The sequence below is a fragment of the Brienomyrus brachyistius genome, chromosome 1, assembly GCF_023856365.1.
Source record: "Brienomyrus brachyistius isolate T26 chromosome 1, BBRACH_0.4, whole genome shotgun sequence".
In the NCBI taxonomy this organism is placed as follows: Eukaryota; Metazoa; Chordata; class Actinopteri; order Osteoglossiformes; family Mormyridae; genus Brienomyrus; species Brienomyrus brachyistius.
In genome coordinates this window covers 22,165,077-22,190,061 of record NC_064533.1, presented here as the reverse complement: position 1 = coordinate 22,190,061, position 24,985 = coordinate 22,165,077, and the positions used below count along the sequence as shown (strand labels likewise).

The 24,985-nt window shown below is 46.0% G+C and overlaps 1 protein-coding gene across 5 annotated transcripts; it reads left to right on the top strand.

Moving 5' to 3' along the window:
* The first annotated feature begins 530 nt into the window (after window positions 1–530).
* Window positions 531–23,821, top strand: slain2 (SLAIN motif family, member 2). 5 transcript variants are annotated; one of them, XM_049006081.1, is made up of 10 exons: window positions 531–1,517; window positions 4,292–4,434; window positions 9,679–9,849; window positions 10,311–10,484; window positions 11,112–11,471; window positions 12,070–12,210; window positions 13,267–13,347; window positions 14,133–14,171; window positions 19,281–19,518; window positions 20,719–23,821. In XM_049006081.1, exons 1-10 carry the CDS (start codon window positions 1,042–1,044, stop codon window positions 20,720–20,722), a joined length of 1,827 nt encoding a protein of 608 aa, XP_048862038.1. In that variant the 5' UTR covers window positions 531–1,041; the 3' UTR covers window positions 20,723–23,821. The 5 variants fall into 5 exon arrangements, with proteins under 5 accessions (XP_048862038.1, XP_048862036.1, XP_048862039.1 ...); XM_049006079.1 differs by having other exon boundaries at window positions 532–1,517; window positions 21,146–23,821; XM_049006082.1 differs by lacking the exon at window positions 13,267–13,347 and having other exon boundaries at window positions 534–1,517; window positions 21,146–23,821.
* The last annotated feature ends 1,164 nt before the right edge of the window (window positions 23,822–24,985 follow it).

Sequence of the window (24,985 nt, the reverse complement as noted above, 5' to 3'; positions counted from 1 at the left end):
GGACGGAGTTTAGCCACACCTGCACAAACCTGTAAAATAGACCTATATAAATTCTTCACATATATAGCGTTTTTGGGATGTCCATATCGGTGTATTTTGCCGTAAAGTTGCTTTGTGAATCCCTAATTATGTATTATTGAACTATAACAAACAAAGACAATCGTGTCAGCGTGCGCCTTAGCCGTTGTTCATCTGGAGTTTATTTGTATCATGGATGGACGGATCAGAAACCATGGCTTTCCGATGGCTACTTATGTCTGACGTTAGACGCTTCGATTTCTAATTAATTATTAGCTATCCATATATTATTATAGATCTGTATCCAGACAAATGGTTTTGTTTATACCAAATGTCTACTAATTAGACCCGATAATCTTTTTTTCTAAGGCCTTGAATGAAGTCCAGTATTTTAATCTCATAATAGATTAAATGAAAAACACTGAAAAGTGCCAAAATTCCCTTTCACTAACGACCCCTAAAATAGTATTTGTTTCCATTGCGGCGAATGAGGAGCTGATTATCCTAACACTCTTCTTAAAATGCTGTTCATTTAAACATACATTTTGTTGTTCATCAGCAGCGAAATGTTACCAGTTTATACCACTGAACGTCTACTGCTGCAATTCGGGTTCAGTTCGATGTTCAGGGGTACTCACAGCTTACTTGCGTTACTGAATAATATTGCTTTGTCGTTTATTGGAATTACCAGTTAACATGTTTGTAGTGTAGCGGACTTTCAACTCACCACTAGTTAGTGGTTCAACGCGAGCCCTAACGGGTGCGCGCGTACTCGCGTGCGCTGACGTTTGCTTTCCGCTGTCTGCGCTCAGAGGCGGAGACGGACAGCAGGGAAGATGGCGTCGGCAGGTTCCGGGCGTACGTCTGCCCGGAGAAGATGACGACGGAGGTCTTCTTAACTCTGTATAACGCCAACTTCTGTTCTGTGTTCGCTTAAAACTATCACCCCCGGGAGACCGTGTTCCGCTACCGCGTGTGGAGACGACAGGCACCCGGGTAGTCACTGGGTTTATTCGGCGACCCATGGAGGACATCAATTCCAACATAAACGCGGACCTGGAGGTGCGGAAGCTACAGGACCTGGTGAAGAAGCTCGAACAGCAAAATGAGCAGCTGCGGAGCCGCTCCTCCTTACTGGGCTCTGGGGGGATATCTAGTAATGCCAGACCCGTGAGCGCCGGATACGAGTCGCCCTTGTCGGCCGGAGCGGCTGCGGGTTTGGCCGGCTTCCCCGGGGTGGGGTTCGGGGGTACGAGGGGCTACGGCGGGGTTTTGGAGAACTCACGGTGCCTGAGCTCCCGGCTGTCGTACGACGGCTCGGGATACGGGAGGACTTACGAGGGCGAGGGACCTTCCGCTTCCAGCTCAGCCACCTCCCTGCCGGCGTATTTCTCGGACGCTGCGGATTATCTGGAGGACAGCAGAAGCAGTGTTTTGGACGAGGTGGAGATCCTAGACCTGGAGGACATGGACTGTCTAAACGAGGACGAGGACAGCTGGTGAGTGGACAAACTCGGGGGCTGAAGTATGAATGTGTCACCCCAACCGGTGCCCCCCCCAGTGAGGTGCTTCGTTGTTCATGGTCGTGGTCACACGCCCCAGTGCGGTCCGTGTGGAGCTTGGCAGCTTCCCGCTGAGCCTCCTGGGGTCGGTCCCGAGTGCCTTTGGCCGTGGCCTTTGTTCCCCGGCGGGGTGTTGGTCGGCTTTGCCGGGCAGTGTTTATGCCTGTGAGTCGGTGCGTTGCCGCAGGGACGCCGCACAGCGCGGCCGATTCTGCTTCACCAAGTCTACTGGGACCCGTCTCTAATATGGGCGGAATGTCCCGTTTATTCCGGAGGGATGATCTCATGACCACCCCCGCTCTGGGCTCATAAGTGCGCCTATAATTTTATGATGAAATATGCCGGCGAGACTTTGTTAAGGCTGTTTAAACTAAGGAGTTCGTTAACTACTGGTTAGTTCTCCAGTTTACCCAGGGTCCTTTACCCGGTTTATTTAGGATGAGCGAGAATCACCGTGGATGGTTGAAAATGTGTGAATGTGAGACCTTTATCTTCCCCATGAGAAAAATGTAAAGTATTGTGAGCACAGAGGAGCGTGACAATCATATCTAGAAGTTGGGAATGGCCATGGATCGTTTGGAGGACAGGGCACCATCCCAGGAGACAGGTCTGAGCTTATTGTGAGATACCCAGAGATCTCTGAGGAGTAACCTGATAGAGCAGGAAATGGGCATGGAAGGCATACTGGCCTTTTGTGCTTTGATTAATCCTACGAATGCGAAACGAGAAAGTCAGTCTGGAGTTGTGTTGCAAAGTTTGTGTGAACTGAAATTTTCACTTTCTGGATGAACAGGAACACAAAATCAGACCAAGGGTTTAGTGGACCTCTGCAAACGGAGATAGAGGAGTGATTAGAAATGAATTTTGCACAACTGACAGAAACGGAAAAGTTCAGTAGGGACATCAAACCAGTTGACGATTTAGATGACAAAGCTCTCAAGAACGGGAATGTGTATCCCAAACTAGCAATATTATTGTACAAATTTACATTTACATTTTTTTTTTTGTCTGTGATGAGTTGGCGCCTCATCATGGGTCATTCTCTACCATTTCTCTCTGGACCCCCACAACCCTACATAGGAAAAGCAGGTATAGCAGATGGGTGGATGGATGAACATTTATATTTTACAAGTTAACTACGCAGGCCGGAGGTGTACAGTCAACAGTGTATTTACAGAAATAATGCAGCATCCAGATTAGTCCACTACACATAAATGATGCATGCGTATAAAAACTTTTGCTGCATATAATTAGCTGTGGCATTTTTATAACACACTTCTTAATTACACTACTTTTAACTCATGGTTATACACCATCCAGGGTCTTTTTTTCCCTTATTCCCTCCTGTCTTCTCCCTGGGAGCCACATAATGCCCAAAAGCAGAAAATCTTATTTAAACTTTAAATTTAAACAACTCTTTAGATGAATCTCTGTAAATCAACACCCACTTTCTGATAAGTATGCAAATCATAACCATGTTCCGCTACTGCTTGTAGAACCAGCTAGCATGTGACACTGCAAATGTATAATCCTGTGGTGTGTTTAAACCATTATGCCACTGGCTGAGAATAAGCAAGGACAAAAATGGTGTAACCAGAAGTCCTGTGGAACACAACATGCTCAGGCATGCTTAAGCAGGGTACTAGATCTTGAAATGACAATTTTCCATTTTTGCAAATGGGTTAAAAATGTCCTCTAAAACAAGAAATAACTGCTTGTTGCTACATGATGCATGACTAAATAGCAACTTGCTCTTCCTCACGGAGTGTATGTGCCATGGTCTTCTCCCACACATGCAGTCCTCTAACACAGACGCGCACAGATCTTGAACTCTGGCCCACACTGCAGAGCTGTTACTCTGCCTGCCGCGGTGCCGTGACTTTATGAAAGCCACCGCCATGCCCCCCCGTGCCACGAAGCTGCAGCCATGAGGTACCGAAGCGTCTCTCCGTGTCCCATGTGCCATGTGGCTGATGCCTGGCGTTAATGAACATCTCCGTGCTGCGGTCTCCTGAGAGCCAACGGCTGCTGAGTCAGAGCTGCCCTGCTAGTCCCACAAGTCCCTCAGCATGTTGCCGTCTTCTCTGTAGAGTGGTACCTGTCCGGTCCCGCAGACAGACGTCCGAAACTCTCGCCATATGCTGCTATGTCTTACTGAAGCCCCTTACCTTGTATCGTGTAGGGGCCTGTGATGTCTGTGTGATTCTCTGATACAGCCCGGTTAGGTGTCTGTGTGTTCTACCTCATCTATGAATGTAGTCCCGTCACACACCCAATGCACTGCAGTACTTGCATTACAAATGGTTTTTCACCAAAAGAGAGCGATTCTACCAAAATCAGACATTCACATCACCTCCTTCATGGGTGCAGCAGAAGTCCCTTTTGGAGACTTTAGTTTTACCCACTACTTCATGCTGGGTCTTCCTATTAAAAAGCCTATTTCAGAGGAGTTTCTGTTAGAATTGTTCTGTCTGTTTGTGAAAATGATACTTAGTTCACCCTTTACTCAAGTATTAATACAGGTATTTTGGAATTATTCTTTGCTGTCTTTTGAGACCTACACATGCATATGCAAGCGAAACTTGGGGTCTGAGCGCAGGGTCAGCCATCTATTTGGTACCACTAAAGTATCTCAGGGGTTGTGTTAAAGGCCTTGAATGTGGGATGTTCTCCTAATATGCTGACTGTGTGCGTGTCTGTATGCCTCCTAGGCTCTATGAGGCCAAGCTGAACAGTCCCCTACAGAAAGCCGTTAGCCCTGTAGTCTGGTGCCGCCAGGCTCTGGACAACCCAAGCCCTGAGATGGAGTCTGCAAAGCGGTCTCTGATCCACCGGCTGGATCTCACCATGTCAGGTAGGCCTTGCTTATCATTACGCCCTAGGTCCAAAGCCATGATCCAACACAGTGCTATATTTAACTTCTTAATAAACGAGAAAGATGAGCATTCATTTGTGTCATCAGATTGGCATGTGGGTGGGGCTGTCATGGTCATTGGTCTCACACGGTCTCATCCCAGATGACTGCTGAATGAGTAGCCCTCCCTAGTCTGTACGGTCTGCACACATTTGAATAATGTAGCAATTGACCCTACTCAGCCTGAGAAGACATAGTGTGTCTTACCCCTTCAGGGAGCAAAGCTGGGCAGAGCAATTACTCTGCTCACTGTATACACACAGACATATGTGTATGCACACGCCGTCACTTACCTTGTGGGTATGTGTAATTCTGGCCGGTGACTTTTAACACAGAGGTGTGTTGGTTCAGTTGGTCCCTTGATTGTTATAATTGCCGTGAAGGATGTTTTTGTCCAGTTACAAAGCAAAGTTATTCATGGGATACATTAGATGTTTGTTCTGTGTGAAACCCTGAGGATAGTGTGGCATCCCGCTCAGAAAGGAAGTGCACTGCTAAATTAGTGCTGGCAAAAAGGTGTGAAGGCTTGCTCCGTTTATTAATCAGCTGACCCATGACATCTGCTATCGTTGCTTTATTCGCAGGTCTTATTGTATAAACGCCAGCCTCCACACTTCATAGGTGTTTGATCAGTCTGGTTTCAGGGAAACTAGTCATCAGGAGTTAGAATTACACTAATTAGTGTTGATCAGTTTAAAATAGTGGAGTTTAGTAGTTATTGTGGTCAATGGGGTGTGGAACTGCGGTCTTTGTGGTCACTATGGATCGGCAGTCGGTGACCAGTGTGGAACAGTGGACTGTGATCATTGTGGTCAGTATGGATCAGTGCTTGGTTACGATGACACAATGTGATAGTCCATCAGCTGAGCCCAGTTGCTGCTGTCAGTTTGTTTTTTTATATCTGTGGAACAGGAGCAAGGTGTGATCCTACTGTCACCTGGTTCCATGGTCGTCTGTGTGTGTCTCTTAGGGTCTGAGTCTTTCATTCTTCCCCCATTGCATCTTCTCTGGAATTAGGGAACTTCCTGTGACTGCAGCTGGTGCTGCAGCTGTTCAACATGTCAATGTGTGTGTGTGTGTGTGTGTGTGTGTGTGTGTGTGTGTGTGTGTGTGTGTGTGTGTGTGTGTGTGTGTGTGTGTGTGTGTGTGTGTGTGTGTGTGTGTGTGTGTGTGTGTGTGTGTGTATGTGAGGACCAAAATTTCTCCAAAGTGTGGTAAAACCTGAAACATTCTTACTTTTGGGGACACTTCTTCAGGTCCCCATTTGGATAACTTCAATTTTATAAAAATCTGTGAATGCAATTAAAAAAGTAAAAGTGCCAAAACTCTTGTATTTTGGTTGGTTACTTATGGTTAAGGTTAGGGCTGGGTAGAGGTTAAGGGTGTCGTGACTGGGATTAGGGTTTTTCTCATAGAAATGAATGGACAGTCCCCATTTAGATAGGAAGACCAAATTGTGTGTGTGTGTGTGTGTGTGTGTGTGTGTGTGTGTGTGTGTGTGTGTTGATATGCAAAAGCCTTTCAGTATGTTTGTAAATAAGCCCCACATGAGCCCACACATTGACATATAAACACACAAGCCAACAAGTATGTAAGCACGTATACATGTATACACGGCCACACACACACACACACTTAATTGTATTCATAAATGCCCATTGCTAGCCTGGGTATGCATTGAACCATGGGTTTCGTTGCTGAGTCACTCGACTGACACATTCAGACTGCTAAGTGCTGGAGAGTTTTAACTGTGCCTGCTAGCTGCTCTTTCTGCAAAGATCTGTGCAAAAGAAAGTGAATGTCTTTATTTCTGCTGTCGATCTGAAATTTAGAATGTTTCTCCTGATTTTGCTTTTGCTTGGGTTGGAGGGGAGTGCAGAGTGTAACACTTCTAGCTTAACAGCTCTGTCTGCCTGTGAGCCCAGCTTCACCTTCTCTGTCCCAGTGGACCCACTTTGGTGATCTGAGAAGCTGCCACTCTCGGCGCCTCCTAATTCATGCAGCCAGATGCATCATTGATGCTACATGTATTGCTGCTTTGGTTACAATTTTAGGGTTTTCGCCACTGTGACGCCTACAACTGTCTTCATAGGCATGGTATGCTTGAGTTCCCCAGGAGCCTGACCTGAACATTTAATGTGATGGCAGCCGAGGCACCCATGCTTTAGGCATCAGCTAATCTCCTACAGCTGAAATCTTGACAAAACCTGTGGGCCTTCAACCCAATGCAACGCTAAACTTAGGGGTCATTATGGGGTCAGCTGACTTCTCCTGTAATAGGACAGGCATATTTGGCACCGCTGGGCCACAGTCCAACCTACTCCCATCTCTGTCAGAGTTCCATCTTAGTAACAGCCTTCTCTTTTAGCTGTGCGTAAAGGGTACTTCACCATATTCATAAATGTTTTATTTATGAACCCAGTAAATGGACTGTGGCAGGTCAGCAGTGAATTGTATGGATTCAGGCAGTTTCCTCTACTTTGCTATGTTATAAATACAGTATTCCCACACAAACAGTAATTCAGACTTTCTTTGTGGGTACAGACTGGCTGCCAGTTCCGGTTGACCCCACACCCCACTGAGGCTTTTACCTCCCCAAACCATCTGAGCGCCCTGCCTGCTCTCTTCTGGAATCCCACCTCAGAAAGCCACATCTTGGCCCTAGAATCAAAGTGTCCAGCTTATTTATCATTTCATATCAGTACTCCGCATATACTTTTGACAGGTATTGAATAGTGATAGTTTATTCATCCCTGTGGGGAAATTCCCTTTTTCTCACACCACATCTTGCTCTCCATGAGAAACCCAGACACACACAGTGGTGAGAGAGCAAGCTTGGGGGGTCACAGTGCAGGGTCAGCCAGCCTGCGGTGCCTCTGGAGCTGGGGGTTAAGGGCCTTGCTCAGGGGCCCAATGGCAGCATCAGTCTACTGGTTCCAGGATTTGAGCTGCCAGCCTTCTGATCAAGAGCATAATTCCAACCCACTGAGCCATACACCCTACATACACAGTTAAACATTTCACCATTTGACACTATTGTGTGGGTAAGATGGAGGCCACTGCTGTAAATTCTCTCCAGATTCTGTTAGCTGGTCACAGTCTGGTCGCATGTACAAACTATTTGTATGCTCTGGCCTGTGCGGCACTCTTTCTAAAAGTGGCTGCTGAATAAATAAACATAACTAAAGGTGACATTTCCACACTGATGCTCTATCAGGCAGGGATCAGTTGAAAGCTTCATACAGGCACCGAATGGCCGGCTGAAAGCGTGCTGTCTCAGAGCTGGCACTTGTGCTGACTTCCTACGCCATGCTGCTCCCTCTGCTGTTAACTGTTTCAAAACACACACTTCATCACCAGAATATAGGCACTTCTCTACCTTGGTGAAATACCCAAAAAACCAGTTAAGAGCATAGGCTTTTAAATGACACTTATTCCATTATAAGAATTTCAACTAGTGATGCACTGATTAGGAAATTTCTAGCTGGTACCGATAGACGATTATTTTGAAGACCGGCACAGATACCAATTGTTTTCGAGGTTCTACTTAAATAAGATTGAAGGGACACGTCAGCCAAATATTATTTGTATTTTTTGTAAGAAAACACTAACTTTGGCATACAACAGTCCCAGAGCACTTAATTTTATAACTGTACGCATCTTGTATATTTATAGCATTTTTCACCGACAAGGGCTGATCATCAAGTTTGACAAAATCCGTAATTTTCTAAAGTAATATCTTTTAATTTTGTGCTCTCTGCACTGAATTTTCTTTTGCTATCAAACATTTACAGACTGTTACTGACAGACTAGCATTATTCGGCAGTACTGCAGCCTTCTTTACTGGAACGGTTTTGTTTTTCAGAAACGCTTCATACTCTTCACTGTCTCGCTTTAAGGTGACCAGTCAAATTTGTTCTGCTGAAATGGTTATCAGTAGATCCTCCTCGTGACATTTTAGCAGAGTAATGTTTGTAGAAACCATTTCTAATGTTAAAATAATTCCACACAGCAGACATTTTTCTAACACTTTTTAGTATGCGGGTGTGCAAAGCAATATGGGTCCCCATTTTATATATAGCCAATTGTTGCTGTGTCAGCTGATACCAATAGTTGGCCAATGCTATCAATGCATCTCTAATTGTGGCCTTTTGCAATGTATACATGGCCGTAACTATTTAGAATTCTGTAGCAAGTGCATAAAACAACTGTTACTAAATATTTGACTTTGTTGTTGTTATAACAAAGTTTTGAGAATCCACACTCAATTATCACACATGACACACACTGGGACAGATCCATTTACCATAAGGTAATCATTTAAATATATGGTTTCAAATAATTATGTTCATGAGTTAGCAAAAGGGTTGTAAGGGGTGGGTGTAATGACTAGCATCAGAAGAATGCTGTCTGGGGAACGCATAGCTGTTACCCTGCACAGATTTCCAATACAAACATACGAACAGAAACGTTTCCTAGTAACCAAAACAAAGGGACAGTCTCTGTTCCGAAGGCTTGTTCTGCAGTCATATCCCTTTGGACATGAGAGGTCATGTCTGCTGATCAGATATACTAACTCCATCAGAGGTGCTGTCAAGGCTTAGTGTTGGTTCTGACAAGCTGCTGACATTTGTTCTAACCAATTGAGACATTCACTCCATCGCGACTGTTCACCCCCCTCGGTAGCAGTGATCTCTCTCTCTCTCTCTCTCTCTCTCTCTCTCTCTCTCTCTCTCTCTCTCTCTCTCTCTCTCCTCCCTCCCTCCCTCTCCGCCTCTCCTTAGGAAGTGCCCTGGTGAATGTTCTTACTGTCGCTACCACAAGGAGCTTATGCTGCTGACCGTATGGTTCTCTGTGTGCGCTCACACACACACACGCACCCCCTGCTGGCAGGACTCCCACCGCTTCCCCGTAGTCAGCTGGCAGCAGCTGGGCATTCTTCAGCCCCCACCCGTCTTTCCGGCATCTGTGGGGCTGCCAGCTACATCTCTGCACACTTGCGCTGTGTTCTCCATCGTCGTTATTTTATCACTGATTTAATTAGTGCATTTACAGAGGGTCTGATGTGATTATCCACTCTCTACACACTGCAATGCTGTGATTGTCCCATCTGTGGCCCACAATAATACTATGACTGTCTTCACTGTACCCAGTGACAATCATGTGATTGTCTCTCCTCCACAGCCAACAAGCGGAGGAGCTTGTATGGAAGCCCTTACCACTCAGCAGTCAGCTACAGTAGCCCCTACAGCCCCAATGCTGGCAACAGTCCCTACAGCAGCGGCTTCAACTCCCCATCATCTACGCCTGCCAGGGTGCCCATTGTCAAGCAGCTGGTGCTCCCAGGCAGTGCAGGTAAGTTGTACCTGTGCTGCCGAGTGCAGCTTCTGGTCAAAAGAGACTTTAAAATCTGATTGCACTTATACCCAGCATTACAGCATAAAGAAGGGACAACAATGTCTGACTATAGGGATAATCACACAGGATTATAAAGAGGGGACAGCAGTATCTGACTGCAGGGATAATCACACTCGATTATAAAGAGGGGACAGCAGTATCTGACCGCAGGGATAATCACACTGGAGTATAAAGAGGGGACAGCAGTATCTGTCTGCAGGGATAATCACACTCGATTATAAAGAGGGGACAGCAGTATCTGTCCGCAGGGATAATCACACTGGAGTATAAAGAGGGGACGGCACTGTCTGACTGTAGGGATAATCACACTGGAGTGTAAGGAAAGGAAGGCAATATACAAGATGTTATGTATGTTGCTGTAAGTGTTCAGATTGAATGGAGGTATTCTTGGTCTGCAGGACACCAGCGTGGCGGTAGTGCCGATAGGAATCCCACACTCGTGAGCCCCCAGTCCTCGGTGGACAGCGAGCTCAGCACCTCCGAGATGGACGAGGACTCCGTGGGCTCTTCTACCACATACAAGCTCAATGATGTCACTGATGTGCAGATCTTGGCCCGTATGCAGGAGGAGAGTGAGTGAAACCATGGAGGTTCTCTCCCACGCGAGATGGTGGTACAGCCCCGGGAATCATGTGACTATATCTCACCATAGCAGATGGTGACATGACCAATTATCGCACACACATTCACCCTCAGTACTGAATGGTGTGATACAGCATTCACAATATATTCCTACAGGAAGTGGTGGCATTTTCTAGATCAAATGTCACCACAGGAGGTGGTGATACATACCTGCCAATACTAATCCATATAGGAGGTACAGGTATGGGCTGTACCCTGTACCCTCTTCTGTAGCTGATGAAAGATTCATTTACTTGACTTTCACATTCAACTGACTATGCCCCCAAAAAGCAGATTCTTCCCAGGTATAAATCAACCAGTGTGTCATATTCTCTCGGTGCTGTTAACTGATATAGAACCACTTAGATGCCCAACAAAAAACAGTATAAATATGAAGGGAAGAGAGCGATGCGGTTATTAATGAAAATGCTGAACTGCTTTATAGCACTGTATGTAGTGCAGGGTACAATATGGAAATAGTTTTAGATTGGGTGGGGGCTAGTGTGCCCCCTGCTGGCTTGCATGTTCATACACTGCATGCAGTCAGTATGAGAGTGTACGTGTGGCCGTGTCTACAGGTCTGAGGCAGGAGTACGCAGCCACAGCATCCCGGCGCAGTTCCGGCTCCTCCTGCCATTCCCTGCGACGAGGCACTTTCAGCGACCAAGAGCTGGATGCCCACAGCCTGGAGGACGAGGAAGAGGCCATGCACCCTGCCTTCCACCCGCCAATCAACCGCTTTAGCCCCTCCCCTCGGCACTCACCCCGACCCTCGCCCCGCCCCTCCCCAAGGAACTCACCCCGATCCCGCTCGCCTGCACGCTCCCTGGAGTACAGCCGTGGCTCCCCGCAGCCAATCATCAGCCGGCTGCAGCAGCCCCGCCTTTCCCTGCAAGGCCACGCCCCTGACCTGCAAACCAATGTGATAAAGAATGAAGGCAAGCTAATTGGCTAACCCAGTCTTGTGCTAGCATCCTGTGAAACTCACTACATCCATTTTTAAAAGCTATTAGTGGGTCCACAAAGGCTAAAGGTCAGGGTTTTACTTATGGCTAGGAAATTACTTAGCTGTTGTTTGTCCTATGTTTGCCTCATGCATTTTTCAGAACTTCAGTTTTCAAATTTTAAAGAAGCTTAAATTTACAAAGTGGTGCCTTCTGTGCTCTGTATAATATATAAGCACCCTGCCCTCGAGTTAAACACCCCCATGCTTCATTTAGAGCTTACTAAAAACAGGGTTGTGCTGGAGACCTGTCCAATATTAGAAGTGTGAACTGTTAATACTAATCTTTATTATAGTAATCTTTATTATAGTAATCTTTATTTATATACCACTTCTCATACATGAAATGCAGCTCAGATGCTTTTCATACGGGATTGAAATAAAATTCAGCAATGTCAATAAATAAGCAAAATAAAGTAATGTAAACAAGTAGGAATATATCGCACAAAATAAAATGAAATAAAAAGGCAACAAGATATAAAAGTATAAGCTAGTAGAACTTTGACCTGCTCCTCGTCCCTCCGACTCTCTAGAGAAACTCCGGCGCAGTCTTCCAAACCTCTCCCGGCCACCAGTGGTGCCGGTGGCCGAGCCGGTTAAGAACAGCCGGAGCTGCGAGTCCAACCTACAAGTGCCAAACGGAGGATCCCCAAGGCACCAGTCGCAGCCCTCCAGTGAGTACCACGAATATCGATCTCAAAGCGTGAGTCACTGAGCCACACAGAATCAGCCAGGAGCCACAGTGTCACACTCAGGAAGACTATCATCCATGACTGCTGCACTGCATTGATTATAGTAATCATAGTGTTTATGAATATCCAGGTCATCTCAAGGTCATCCATTTCACCACATCAAGGTCATTTAAATCAGCGCCATGTCATGCACACATATGTACTGTCTGTCACTCGCATTGAGAAACTGTAATGACATCCAACGTCCGACTGTTAGATGTGCACAGTAGTTGCTGTGGTGTCTGGGTGGCTGAAGGCCTGCTCTTGCATGAGGTCGTGATGCTCTGCACGGCAGGGGTCCCTCTCTTTACCTCTCCTCTTTTGAATTCAGAATATTCCTTTGATTCATTTTCACACCTGCTGATCCCCTTTGACTCCTGTTTGCATCCACTGATTCCTGCTGACTCCCTTCTGATCCTTATCAAACCCCGGCTAGTTTCATTCATTCCTATGGACTCCTGCTTCCCCAGATTCCTGCTGAAATCCAATTATTGAATTCCTGACTTGTAATTCTTAACTCCACAATAAATATTTAATAATGGCAGTAAATGTGTGAGCTAAGGGTAAGAAATAAATAATTGACATTCATTTATAACTATATTTCACTGTATTTTATTGTAATAAGTACATCAGTGCGTTAAAGTTTTATGCAGATACGATGATGATGGCCCATCCACTGGTCTGAACTGGCAGCAGGTTCCAGATCCTTAATCCGTAGCTGCAGGGCTTCTGTAGTTCTCCGTATGCTTCTGCAGTAAGCTTTTGCCCCTCCCACTCTCCTGCGATGGAGCATGTGCTTTCCTTCTGTATCGCTTCTATGGTAGCCACCTGGGGTGGCCTTCCCTTGCGTCCCTGACTCCGCCTCTTTTAAAACCCCCCACCAACCTGCTGGGTTTCTGCGGCTGCGTTTCTGGGCAGTGGGTTGAATGCGTCTGACAGGCCCGGGGGCGCTCTGCCTCCCCAGTTCTAAACCCGTAACGTCTCCTTGTTTCCCTGCAGCGCCGCACCAAAGGTACTCAAACGCGAGCCGTACCTCCCCGAAAGCCAAACAGCTCCTACAGAGCCCAACGTCATTAAGAGGTATCGGCCTGACCAGCCAGCTGTAGATTAGGGGGAAGCGGACCATGCCTCCCTTAAGCGATGTGTACGGTGACCCCCTGACCTTCACGCCCACTTGTCCTTCGACCCATCCTGCCCTTAGCTATATTAATGAAGCTGTACAAAGAAAGTTATATAGCTGCTGTATAATAGCAGCATTTACTACAATGGCTGATTTCCTGAGGGGTGAGGAAAGAGAGGAGGTTTTGTCAGAGTGGTTCCCCCATACAGGCCGTCATGCCTCGTCTGCACTCATGTTTCATACCATGTCTGCATTGCAACACCGTTGTCCTGTGGTGCAGCATCACACTGTGAAAGAGACACATTTCAGTAGCCAAAGAAAATTAAGGGTTACAGCTTTAGCAATTTTACAGCCTGACTTGGAGATTAATACCTGTCACATTATACAGGTATTGCAGTAGTTACATGGGTATATCCGAATACACACACACCTGCAAATGTGACATCATGCAAGCTCTGCAGTAATTACTTGGGGATTAGTACCCATCACCAAGACCTTATGGAGGTACTGCAATGGTTACATGGGGATTTATGCCTGTCAGTGTGACGTTGTGCAGGTACTGCAGTTGTTAACTGTGGATTAATACCTGCCAAGTGACGTTATATATGTACTGCAGTAATTACAAGGAGATTAATACCTGACCGTTTGACATTGTGTAAGTATTGCAGCAGATACAAGGGGATTAATACCTGCCAGATTGACATTATGTAGTGAATCCTTCCTCTTTCTATCCCCCCCGGTGTAGTAAAAGTGTCCTGTTGTTTTGGTGAAGACAGAGATTTCAGTGAGTATTTGCTGAGTATTTACCTTTGTCAGTCAACTCAGGACATTGCTGGTTTTGGTTCCTGTGTATTGGTTTATTTTTTTGTTTTGTTACTCATTCACAACCACCATTGTCTTTGTGCTCCCCACCCCCGGGCAGATACTGGTTGAACTGGCTAGATACCAGTAGGCAGTGAAGTCTTTCAGCCCCTCCACTTTATACTGTCTTTCATGTTTAATAGTCCACTGCAGCCCATCGGCAGGGAACATAGGAACCTATTAAAACTCCAAAATAAGGTCTCGCTACCCTCCTCTTTCATATGCTTCCTTGGTGTCCAGCTGCTTCCAAAGCATTTGCCAGGTCGTTAAGGCCCAGTTGTCATGTGCCATTAAGTGATCCAATGGTATAAAGCATTGGATGGATCTGGTCTTTAATATGATTCTGTGGGACAGAGCTTTAGAAAGCTCTGGTTTTTAACGTAATTCTATGGGACAGAGCATTGGACGAATCTAGTTTTTAACGTAATTCTATGGGACAAAATTGGACAAATCTGGTTTTTAAACGTAATTCTAAACATTTAACGGATGTGGGGTGCATTTCCCGATAATGGTGTCTCTTAGCTTTTTACAAAGACTTGAAAGGTATACCTTACTGAAGTTTATTTATCTAAAAGTGTTTCCCTAACTGTCCCTTAAAAGGTTGCTTAAGGGATAGCTTCTTGCGTGTGACATTACTGGGAACTGTCCATGCCTAGTGAGCTCAATTGGTCGATGTTGGCAGCTCAAGAATCTATTATTCCCTCCATGCGGCAACTGCTCGATGTGATACGACAGAAAGTGGTGTTTTTTTTTTAATAAATGAAACGCTGTGGGAATGCTTTAGAATAATGCATTAATCGGAAAATAAGAACATCCCAGTTCATGACTGTGTGGAATGTAAGCTTCCAAATGACTGGGAACTACACATGAACTGAACCTGGAAGGAACAGATTGGACAGGTTGCACAGATTGCATCCTTTTTTTGTTTTTGCGAAACTGTGTTGCGAAAAAAAAAAAGATGCACACAAATCAGGTAGTAACAAAGATTACCTAAACATGGCGGTGACAGATCGCTTTGGTCTGCGGTGGTGATTTTATGATACCAAAATGATGAGGTCCGTACCGATACCACTTCAAGTTTCATGGTACCGGTACTGCAAGGATAGCAATGCAGGAAAAATGTTTTGTTCATGGTACATTTATGCACTTATGTCACTGATTTTTATCTCAAATGCATTTTAATTGTTGCTCTTTTAATTTTAATAAATAAATAATATATTCTATGAAATTTATAATGGGTATATGCCTCCCCCATTGCTGTGCAATTTCCGCCTTGTTGTTATTGGGGGCGGTCAGTATGGAAGTGATTCCTTGTATAAATTTTGAGAGGGCTCTGCACTGGTGAATAATTTAAAAAAATGCAAGCACGCAGAACTGGAAAACAAATTTCTTCTGTGAATTCATCAGCATTACTCTCCACTGTAAAAAGAAAAAAAAAAATAGCGAACAGATAGTGTTTACAGCAGTGTCTCCTGCTTTCTTCTGTTCATCTGCTCAATAAACATAAAAAACTTTCCAACTATCATATTATGCTTGATTATCTAACTGCTTAAAACACAGCGTAAGCATGACAGCCTGTAAGTATAGGTGCACCGATCCAATATCAGAAATATATTATCAGCTCATTTAAACTGGGTTACTCTGAATTAAGCAGAGAACAGGGGCCTGTATCATGAAGCTAGATTTCTTGCTTAGCCTAATAACTTGCTGGATTTAAGGTGCCCTAGTTTAAAGGGATTTTGTTTGTTCACTTGCATTTAGCCAAAACTACCTTAAATCCAACTAGTTATCTGGCTAAGAGAGAACACATGATACCGGGACCCAGTTGTATTTTCTGTGTTCTATAGAGTTCTACAGATCTATAGATAAATAAAGAGCTCTGCGGTTAGCTGTGTCCAACGCTGGCCCTTAGCAAAACTCCTTGTTGTCGCTGCCATAGTTTGGGCTTACTCAGCATAGTCTTTCCCTTTTATATAGACTCCTACCTATGTAGCTCCTAATTGTTTGACGGCTGATATAATTTTGGGAAATGTTATTTAAAAGGCAATTAAATGCTCAGTACAGTGCAACATGCGTCCAACATAATGTACTATTTCATTCTTTGCATGAAAACATTCCCATTAATGTTGTATTGTTATTAACATTATTAGCCAACTACAACTGCTTAATTATTTGAGTACATATTCCCTAGCAGCTAGATGTGCCTCAGTGCAGCTGCTGATTTCAGAGGCGCGCAGTTTGACAGCTGAGCACTCTGGTGGTGTGAGCTGACAACATTGATAAGTGATATCCATCCATCCATCCATCATCTCCCGCTTAATCCGGGGTCGGGTCGCGGGGGCAGCAGCCTCAGCAGGGAGACCCAAACTTCCCTCTCCCCGGCCACTTCGTCTAGCTCCTATGGGGGGACCCCGAGGCGTTCCCAGGCCAGCCGAGAGACATAGTCTCTCCAGCGTGTCCTGGGTCTTCCCCGGGGCCTCCTCCCAGTGGGACATGCCCGGAATACCTCCCCAGGGAGGCGTCCCGGAGGCATCCTGATCAGATGCCCGAGCCACCTCATCTGGCTCCTCTCGATGCGGAGGAGCAGCGGCTCTACTCTGAGTCCCTCCCGAATGACTGAGCTCCTCACCCTATCTCTAAGGGAGAGCCCAGCCACCCTGCGGAGGAAACTCATTTCGGCCGCTTGTACCCGCGATCTCGTTCTTTCGGTCACTACCCAAAGCTCATGACCATAGGTGAGGGTAGGAACGTAGATCGACTGGTAAATCGAGAGCTTCGCCTTTTGGCTCAGCTCTCTCTTCACCATGACAGACCGATGCAGCGCCCGCATGACTGCCGACGCCGCACCGATCCGCCTGTCGATCTCCCGCTCCATCGTTCCCCCACTCGTGAACAAGATCCCGAGATACTTAAACTCCTCCACTTGGGGGAGGACCCCATCCCCAACCCGGAGAGAGCACTCTACCCTTTTCCGGCTGAGAACCATGGTCTCGGATTTGGAGGTGCTGATTCTCATCCCAGCCGCTTCGCACTCGGCTGCGAACTGCTCCAGCGAGAGCTGAAGGTCACGGCTCGATGAGGCCAACAGAACCACATCATCTGCAAAAAGCAGAGACCTAATCCTGAGGTCACCGAACCGGACGCCCTCAACGCCCTGGCTGCGCCTAGAAATTCTGTCCATAAAAACTATGAACAGAATCGGTGACAAAGGGCAGCCCTGACGGAGTCCAACCCTCACCGGAAACGAGTCCGACTTATTGCCGCCCATGCGGACCAAACTCTGGCACCGGTCATACAGGGACCGAACCGCCCTTAAAAGGGAGCCCGGTACCCCATACTCCCGGAGCACTCCCCACAGGACCCCACGAGGGACACGGTTGAATGCCTTTTCCAAGTCCACAAAACACATGTAGACTGGTCGGGCAAACTCCCATGAACCCTCCAGAACCCTGCTGAGAGTATAGAGCTGGTCCACTGTTCCACGGCCAGGGCGAAAACCACACTGCTCCTCCTGAATCCGAGGTTCGACAATCCGGCGGACCCTCCTTTCCAGGACCCCCGAATAGACCTTACCAGGGAGGCTGAGGAGTGTGACCCCCCTGTAGTTGGAGCACACCCTCCTGGAGCCGACACCTTATCGTGGTGGAGGGGTTTGCGTGTTACAATGATCCCAGGAGCTATGTTGTCTGGGGCTTTATGCCCCTGGTAGGGTCACCCAAGGCAAACAGGTCCTGGGTGAGGAACCAGACGAAGCACGGCTCAAAAACCCCTTATGATGAGAAAAATCCTGGATTCACGGTTTCCCTTGCCCGGACGCGGGTCACCGGGGCCCCCCCCTGGAGCCAGGCCTGGGGGTGGGGCTCGATGGCGAGCGCCTGGCGGCCAGGCCTACACCCATGGGGCCTGGTCGGGCGCAGCCCGAACAAGGCACGTGGGTCCCCCCTCCAATGGGCTCACCACCCATGGGAGGGGCCATAGGGGTCGGGTGCGAAGTGATCTGGGCGGCGGCCAAAGGCGGGGACCTTGGCGGTCCGATCCTCGGCTGCAGAAGCTAGCTCTAGGGACATGGAATGTCACCTCTCTGATGGGGAAAGAGCCCGAGCTGGTGCGCGAGGTTGTGAAGTTCCGGCTAGATATAGTCGGACTCACCTCGACGCACGGCTTGGGCTCTGGAACCAGTCTCCTTGATAAGTGATAGCTGAGAGTAATTCAGACCAACTTTGCGAAAGAGTCTCTTACAGAAGGTATATTTAGTAAAGGATGTGCAATTTGATGGATTGCTTTTATGGAGATGCACCATGGAATGCGCAACATGTAACACATTTATTTTTCGGCAACTTGGCGGCATGTATGTCATGGAGGAGGTGGTCCCGACATTGGTACTGTGGAACTTGTTTGGATTTTTCAAATCCAACACAGCTCAAAATTTGCAAAGACTGCAAAGGTTTGCACATCAAATGGCAGCATGACAAAACTTTTTCATCACCTCAAAAGAAAACGCCCAGAATAGTATGCTGATAGTCAGACAGTGAGGGGAACCCATGTGAGTGTATCAGCTGCTACAACCACACCGTAATTTGCAAAACAGTATTAAAAGCTAAGAATCATGATAAGATAATGGATCATGATCCTGCCTTAAATTCATATAACAATTTTTGCCAATATCTTCCACCCCTATAACTTACAAAAAACCCAGCGTGATTAAAACTTTGGGAAACGCACCCCTGGTCTTTAGCGTAATTTTATGAGTCAAAGCACTGGACGGATCTTGTCTTTAATGTAATTCTAAGGGACAGGGCAGTGGACGGATCTGGTCTTTTATGTAATTCTATGGGACAGAGCAGTGGACGGATCTGGTCTTTAATGTAATTCTATGGGACAGATCTGGTCTTCAGTATCGTAAGGGGGGCTGTTCGAATGTTTATTGTTGTCTTGTTTTACCCATCTATACTTAGATATGTTTCAGTTACACCTCTTTGCACCTCTACCCACTGTACTGATTTTCTATTACCACCCCTCCACCCCTACCAAGTTCCCTCACCCAGCAAGCTCCGCACCCCGTCCACGCCCTCCCCATTGGCTCTGCGGCAACCTGTCAAGGCTACACCCGCTCCAGGTCACATTCCGTCTGGCCTGCCTGCATCTGCCAGCGGCAGCACCACACCTACCCGCTCCCTGGGCCCCGCCCGCAGCGCTCTGCCACGGCCCAGTGCCTCTGCTGGGGGGGGCATCCCGATGCCTCGCAGCCGACTGGCACAGCCTGTGCGCAGGTACGTTCTCCTACATGTGCGCTGACACACTATATGTGTATGTATGTGTGTGTAAACATATCCCAAGGAGTTTACACTCAGCCATAAAGACACAGAGAAACAAACAGTACAGCCATGGCCAAAAGTTTTGAGAATGACACAAGTATTGGTTTTCACAAAGATTGCTGCTTCAGTGTTTGTAGATTTTGTCAGATGTTTCTGTGGCATACTGAAGTATAATTACAAGCATTTTATAAGTGTCAAAGGCTTTTATTGACAGTTACATTGTTTATGCAAAAAAAAAATCAATATTTGCTGTGTTGTCCTCTGCAATTCGCCCTGGCATGCTGTCAATGAACTTCTGGGCCAAATCCTGAATGATAGCAGCCCATTCTTGCATAATCAATGCTTGGAGTTTGTCAGAATTTGTGGGTTTTTCTTTGTCGTCCTACCTCTTGACGATTGACCACAACTTCTCCATGGGATTATGGTCTGGGGGGTTTCCGAGCCACGTAGTCATCACTTTTGCCTTATGGCCATCATGCTGGAAAAGGCATTGTTTGCCACCAAACTGTTCTTGGATGGCTGGGAGAAGTTGCTCTCGGAGGATGTTTTGGTACCATTCATGGCTGTGTTCATAGGCAAAATTGTCCACAGCCTTGGCTGACAAGCAACCCCACACACACGAATGGTCTCAGGATGCTTTACTGTTAGCATGACACAGGACTGATAGTAGTGCTCACCTTTTCTTCTGACAATCTTTTTTTCCTGATGCCCCAAACAGTCGGACAGGGGATTCATCAGAGAAAATGACTTTATCCCAGTCTTCAGCAGTCCAATCCCAGTCTGTCAGTCTGTCCCTAATGTTTTTCTTGGAGAGAAGTGGCTGCTTTGCTGCCATTTTTGACACCAGACCATCCTCCAAAAGCCTTCGCCTCACTGTGTGTGCAGATACACTCGCACCTGCCTGCTAGCATTCCTAAGCAAGCTCTGCACTGGTGGTGCCCCAATCCCCCAGCTAAATTAACTTTAGGAGACAGTCCTGGTGCTCACTGGACTTTCTTAGGCCCTGAAGCCTTCTTCACAACAAGTGAATCCCTCTCCTTGAGGTTCTTGATACAATAAATGGTTGATTTAGGTGCAATCTTACTAGCAGCAATACCCTTGCCTGAGAAGCCCTTTTTGTGCAAAGCAATGACGACTGCACATGTTTCCTTGCAGGTAACCGTGGTTATCAGAGGAAGAACAATGATTTCAAGCTCCACCCTCCCTTTAAAGCTTCCGGTCTGCTATTCTAACTCAGTCAGCATGACAGACTGATCTCCAGCCTTGTCTTCATCAACAGTCTCACCTGTGTTAACGAGAGAATCACTGCAATGATGTCAGCAGGACCTTTTGTTGCAGGGCTGAAATACAATGGAAATGGGATTTTTGGGATTAGGTTCATATTCATGGCAAAGAGGGACTTTGCAATTAATTGCAATTCATCTGACCACTCTTCATAACATTCTGGAGTATAAGCAAATTGCCATCATAAAAACTGAAGCCACAGACTTTTAATATTTGTGTCATTCTCAAAACTTTTGGCCACGACTATATTTACTTTTTGATATGCACGTGCACCCACCCAGCATTCTCCTGCCCCCAGGTCACTACCTGCTCCCCGGACCTTCGGCGGAATGAAGGATGACAGCTGGAAGGAGGGCTGCTACTAGCTGCTATGGAGCCGATTTGGTCTACTGGTCAAAAGTCACAGTGTGGCACTTTATTGGTGGAAGAGCAGTAAACGGAAGCATCGAAACTCACACGGACACTGCGCAATCAGAACCCCCCCACCCCCCTTACCCTTGGTCCCACAGAAAGCCAAAGAACCCACAACTCAAATCATGTGACGTGCCCATCTCAGCCAAGTTATGGCATGTGTGATGTGTGTGGTGGGGTGAAGGTGATGACAAAGGAACCATTGGGCTGTTCACTGACACACTGCTGTCTGAGGGAGGAATGTCCAGCCTGGGAGTCTGCTGGACAGCCTGCTTCTGGCTTCTGTGCTGCAATTTACTGTGCTGAGGCTCTGTTCTGTAACTATGCAGGGGCCCTCCTACACTGGAGCCTGTACAGGTGGCCTGCCTAAAGGGCCACTGAGGGGCAAGCTGATTACCTCTGGCCCAGGAATGCCCCCTGAACCCATGTCATGCCTACGAAGTGCCTAAGTTTCTCCGAATCATTTTTATGGCTTGCACCCCCTCAACCCCCCATTAACGATCGTCTGCCAGTTAGAGGAAGGTAGCGTAGTGCCCCCCCCAGTGGCCATAGTCTAGCTTGCCCCTCTGCTCCATTAAATAGGAAGCTTCTTCATCCACTTCAGAGCATCAGCCAGGAAATGGTTCCCGTTTACTTTAACCATTGATTATATCACCCATCTCATGTTTTTGTTGTCTTTCCTGTTTCATGTCGTATTTTTACGAAGCATTACTTCCTGCTTCTGTCCATTACTAATTTCTCTCTGATCCCCTTCATTTTTCACTCTCCTTTCATCTCTCCATCTATCTGTTCCTCTCTCCATGCCTTACTCCTCTTCTGCACAGTCCTCTCCTTTCTCCCTGCCTCTGCTTTGCCTGACTCCCCGCTTCACTGAGCTGGCAGATGGAGGCTCCAGTCTTAACTAGCAGTTTGTCTGATGTTGCTTTGGCATCTGAACTTACCTCTGCATGACTCCTGAATAATGAGAAATTGCCATCCAGGACTAATTTTCATGTTTGATTTTTGTAATTTATTTATTTGAATTTATTTAACAGATTTTGATTTGAATATATACATACATGCTCATTTTTTTTTATTTAGAAACTTTAAAAAATTACTTTTAAACATTGAAAGCAAAGATGCTCCCTTAAAGTGTGTTGCTGTGGTTGTGTTTTCAGGTAGGGAATTTCAGTGAAATAATTTGACACTGTAGTTAAATTGAATGGTCACCCTGGTGTCATAGTCCATATCAGCACTAGCTAACAGGATTGCTCTCAGGTCATCATTTCCTCTTGGCTTTTGGGCTGTGACCCATCCAACAATTCAGCTGTGGACTAAATCCCACCATGACTCCTGCTTGATGTAAAGTAAACGTTGACCACAGTTATAACAGGCTACCAGACTGTGCTCTACGCCTCAGATTTTTGATTTGACTGAGGTAAAGCCATAATTGGTTCAGCTGACATATTGAAAAGCAATTGGTTGTCAGGATTGTCCAACCACCAGTACGGGGCATGCACCCCCCACGACTGCCGATTAGTCAAGGCTGATCAGGACATCCTCTTTCATACTTGATCTCGCCTTGGACAATTAGACGGTCAGTCCAGAGACTTAAAGAACAGGGTGTCAGTGCTGTTGGTCCATCCTGCAGACTATTGAATGGGTAGATGCAGCTTTTCCTGGCTAGAATCTCCGTATCTCTCTCACACAAGCACACACCCCCTCCCCTAGTCCTGTATGTCCCCTGATGTCTGCATGAAGTATGAAGCTTTGGGCTGCAGTGTGAGTAACTCCATGTCATTTCATGTCACAAGCCAACAAAGAGTTCTGTATCATGGTCCATAGACAGTGGGCTTAGATTTGATGTGGGTGCAGCAGGTGGGTCCAGTAAAGTGTGGAGGTGTGGCTTAGCAATTTATAAAATAATTAGTGCCTATGATTTAATCCAATGACAAAGGCTTTTTTGAATGTGCTTTTTGTTGGTGCCAACCACTTTTATTTGCCAATATATTTATGTACGGTCTGCTGACCTCAGTACTGCTTGAAGTTTCTACATTTCTCAGCAAATAGTCTTTTCTGGTTTCTTTTTAAAATTGCATTAAAGGGCACCTACAATTACTGGATAAACACTGGGATTGGACATACTCTATGCTTGTCAGTGGCCTCTCCAAACAGTCATGTGCCCTGGGTTTACGGCTGCATGTTCACTGTTTTCGGGCATCAAAGAGAATGTCAGTTACCAGTTACGCATACATGTTGAATTGTTTTATTTTACTATTTATCAGAAAACCACTGTATTTGCCCTTTAATGATACCTAAAAATACTCCTAAAAAGTATGTAGAATATGCGCCTTGGTATTTAAAAGTGAATAATCTGTAAGAAAGACTATTTATTGATGAGACGGCACCCATCATCAGTCAGCCTTTAACTCAGCTGGTTGTCAGGGCGGTTGTTGCTATGGCAGTTGATGCTAGGGGACAAACATTGCCATTTTGTGTGATTGTTTGTTTACAGACTTTTATATCGTCACAGACATTGTTTCCCCATGTAAAATCACAAAATAAAAATTCAGCTGCAACTGCCCTTTGCTGTGTTTCTGTAATTTTATTGTGCAACGGCATGCAGATGTAGAATTACTGTTATATTTAGTATCAGTCAGTGCAAAGGTCATTAAGGAGATATAACAAGGTAATTGTTATAATAGGGGGTGGATATTTTTTTAAATAGTTGCACCAAAACTTGCCTTGGTTCTGGAGCCTATTCCTGGCGGAAAAAGGCACCAAGATAGAGTACAACCTAGCTGGAAAATAAATGGTACGATGCTGCCATCTGCTGACGACAAAGCTAATTGCAGCTATGACTTGCACTTTCACGTATAACAGTTATTTTGTGTCGGAACAAAACCGGGTTTATGTGGTTCTTCATACTTATAAAGGTTTTGCTTAGAGAATGGTAAATTCAGGTTTTATACTTAATGCGTAAACTGTTTAGACCTAGAATGCAATTATTAACTCAACATACATCAACAAAGTAAATGTTTAATAGGCTATAGCGTTATTACATAACATTTGTAGGATTTAATTAAAACCCGCGTTTAAATTACTCCAGTTGGGGTGGCAGAAGTATTCAGTCATCAGCAGAATAATCAAGCCCAGCTAAAGTGGCAAATGGGACGTGACTCAGTCGCAAAATGAGCTCAGTGGTACGACAGCCAGGATGCTGAATCACTCCAGCTTTCGCATTTTACCAGTTTAGTTACGCAATTAACCGCGTATCTGGGGCTTCCAAATATACATTAAGTAACTCATACCTAAATAAATGTAATCAAATACACCAAGCCGAGAATACACTAATAACCACTTCTGATCTGCTTCACGTGTGAGCAAAGACAGCACAGAGTACAAGGCTGAGGTACCCCCCCCCCCCCCTTCAAAACATGTCTCTCTGTTAAAAATCACTTCAACTACTTGAAGAAATTAATACGCTTCATCCTCGGGCAGAATTTTGACCCCCAAACCTGAAGGTTTGAGGCATCGGTGCAGAGGTGGAGATTTCAGGTCCAGAGAGTATAAATCCAGACCAAGATTTTGTTTCAACCAACCAGTTGAGTATGCTACTCTGCGACTGTGAATCTTTATACTCAACCGGTTGGTTGAAACAAAATCTTGGTCTGGATTTATACTCTCTGGGCCTGAAATCTCCACCTCTGCATCAGTGTTACTCATCGGAACACCCCTAATATATGAG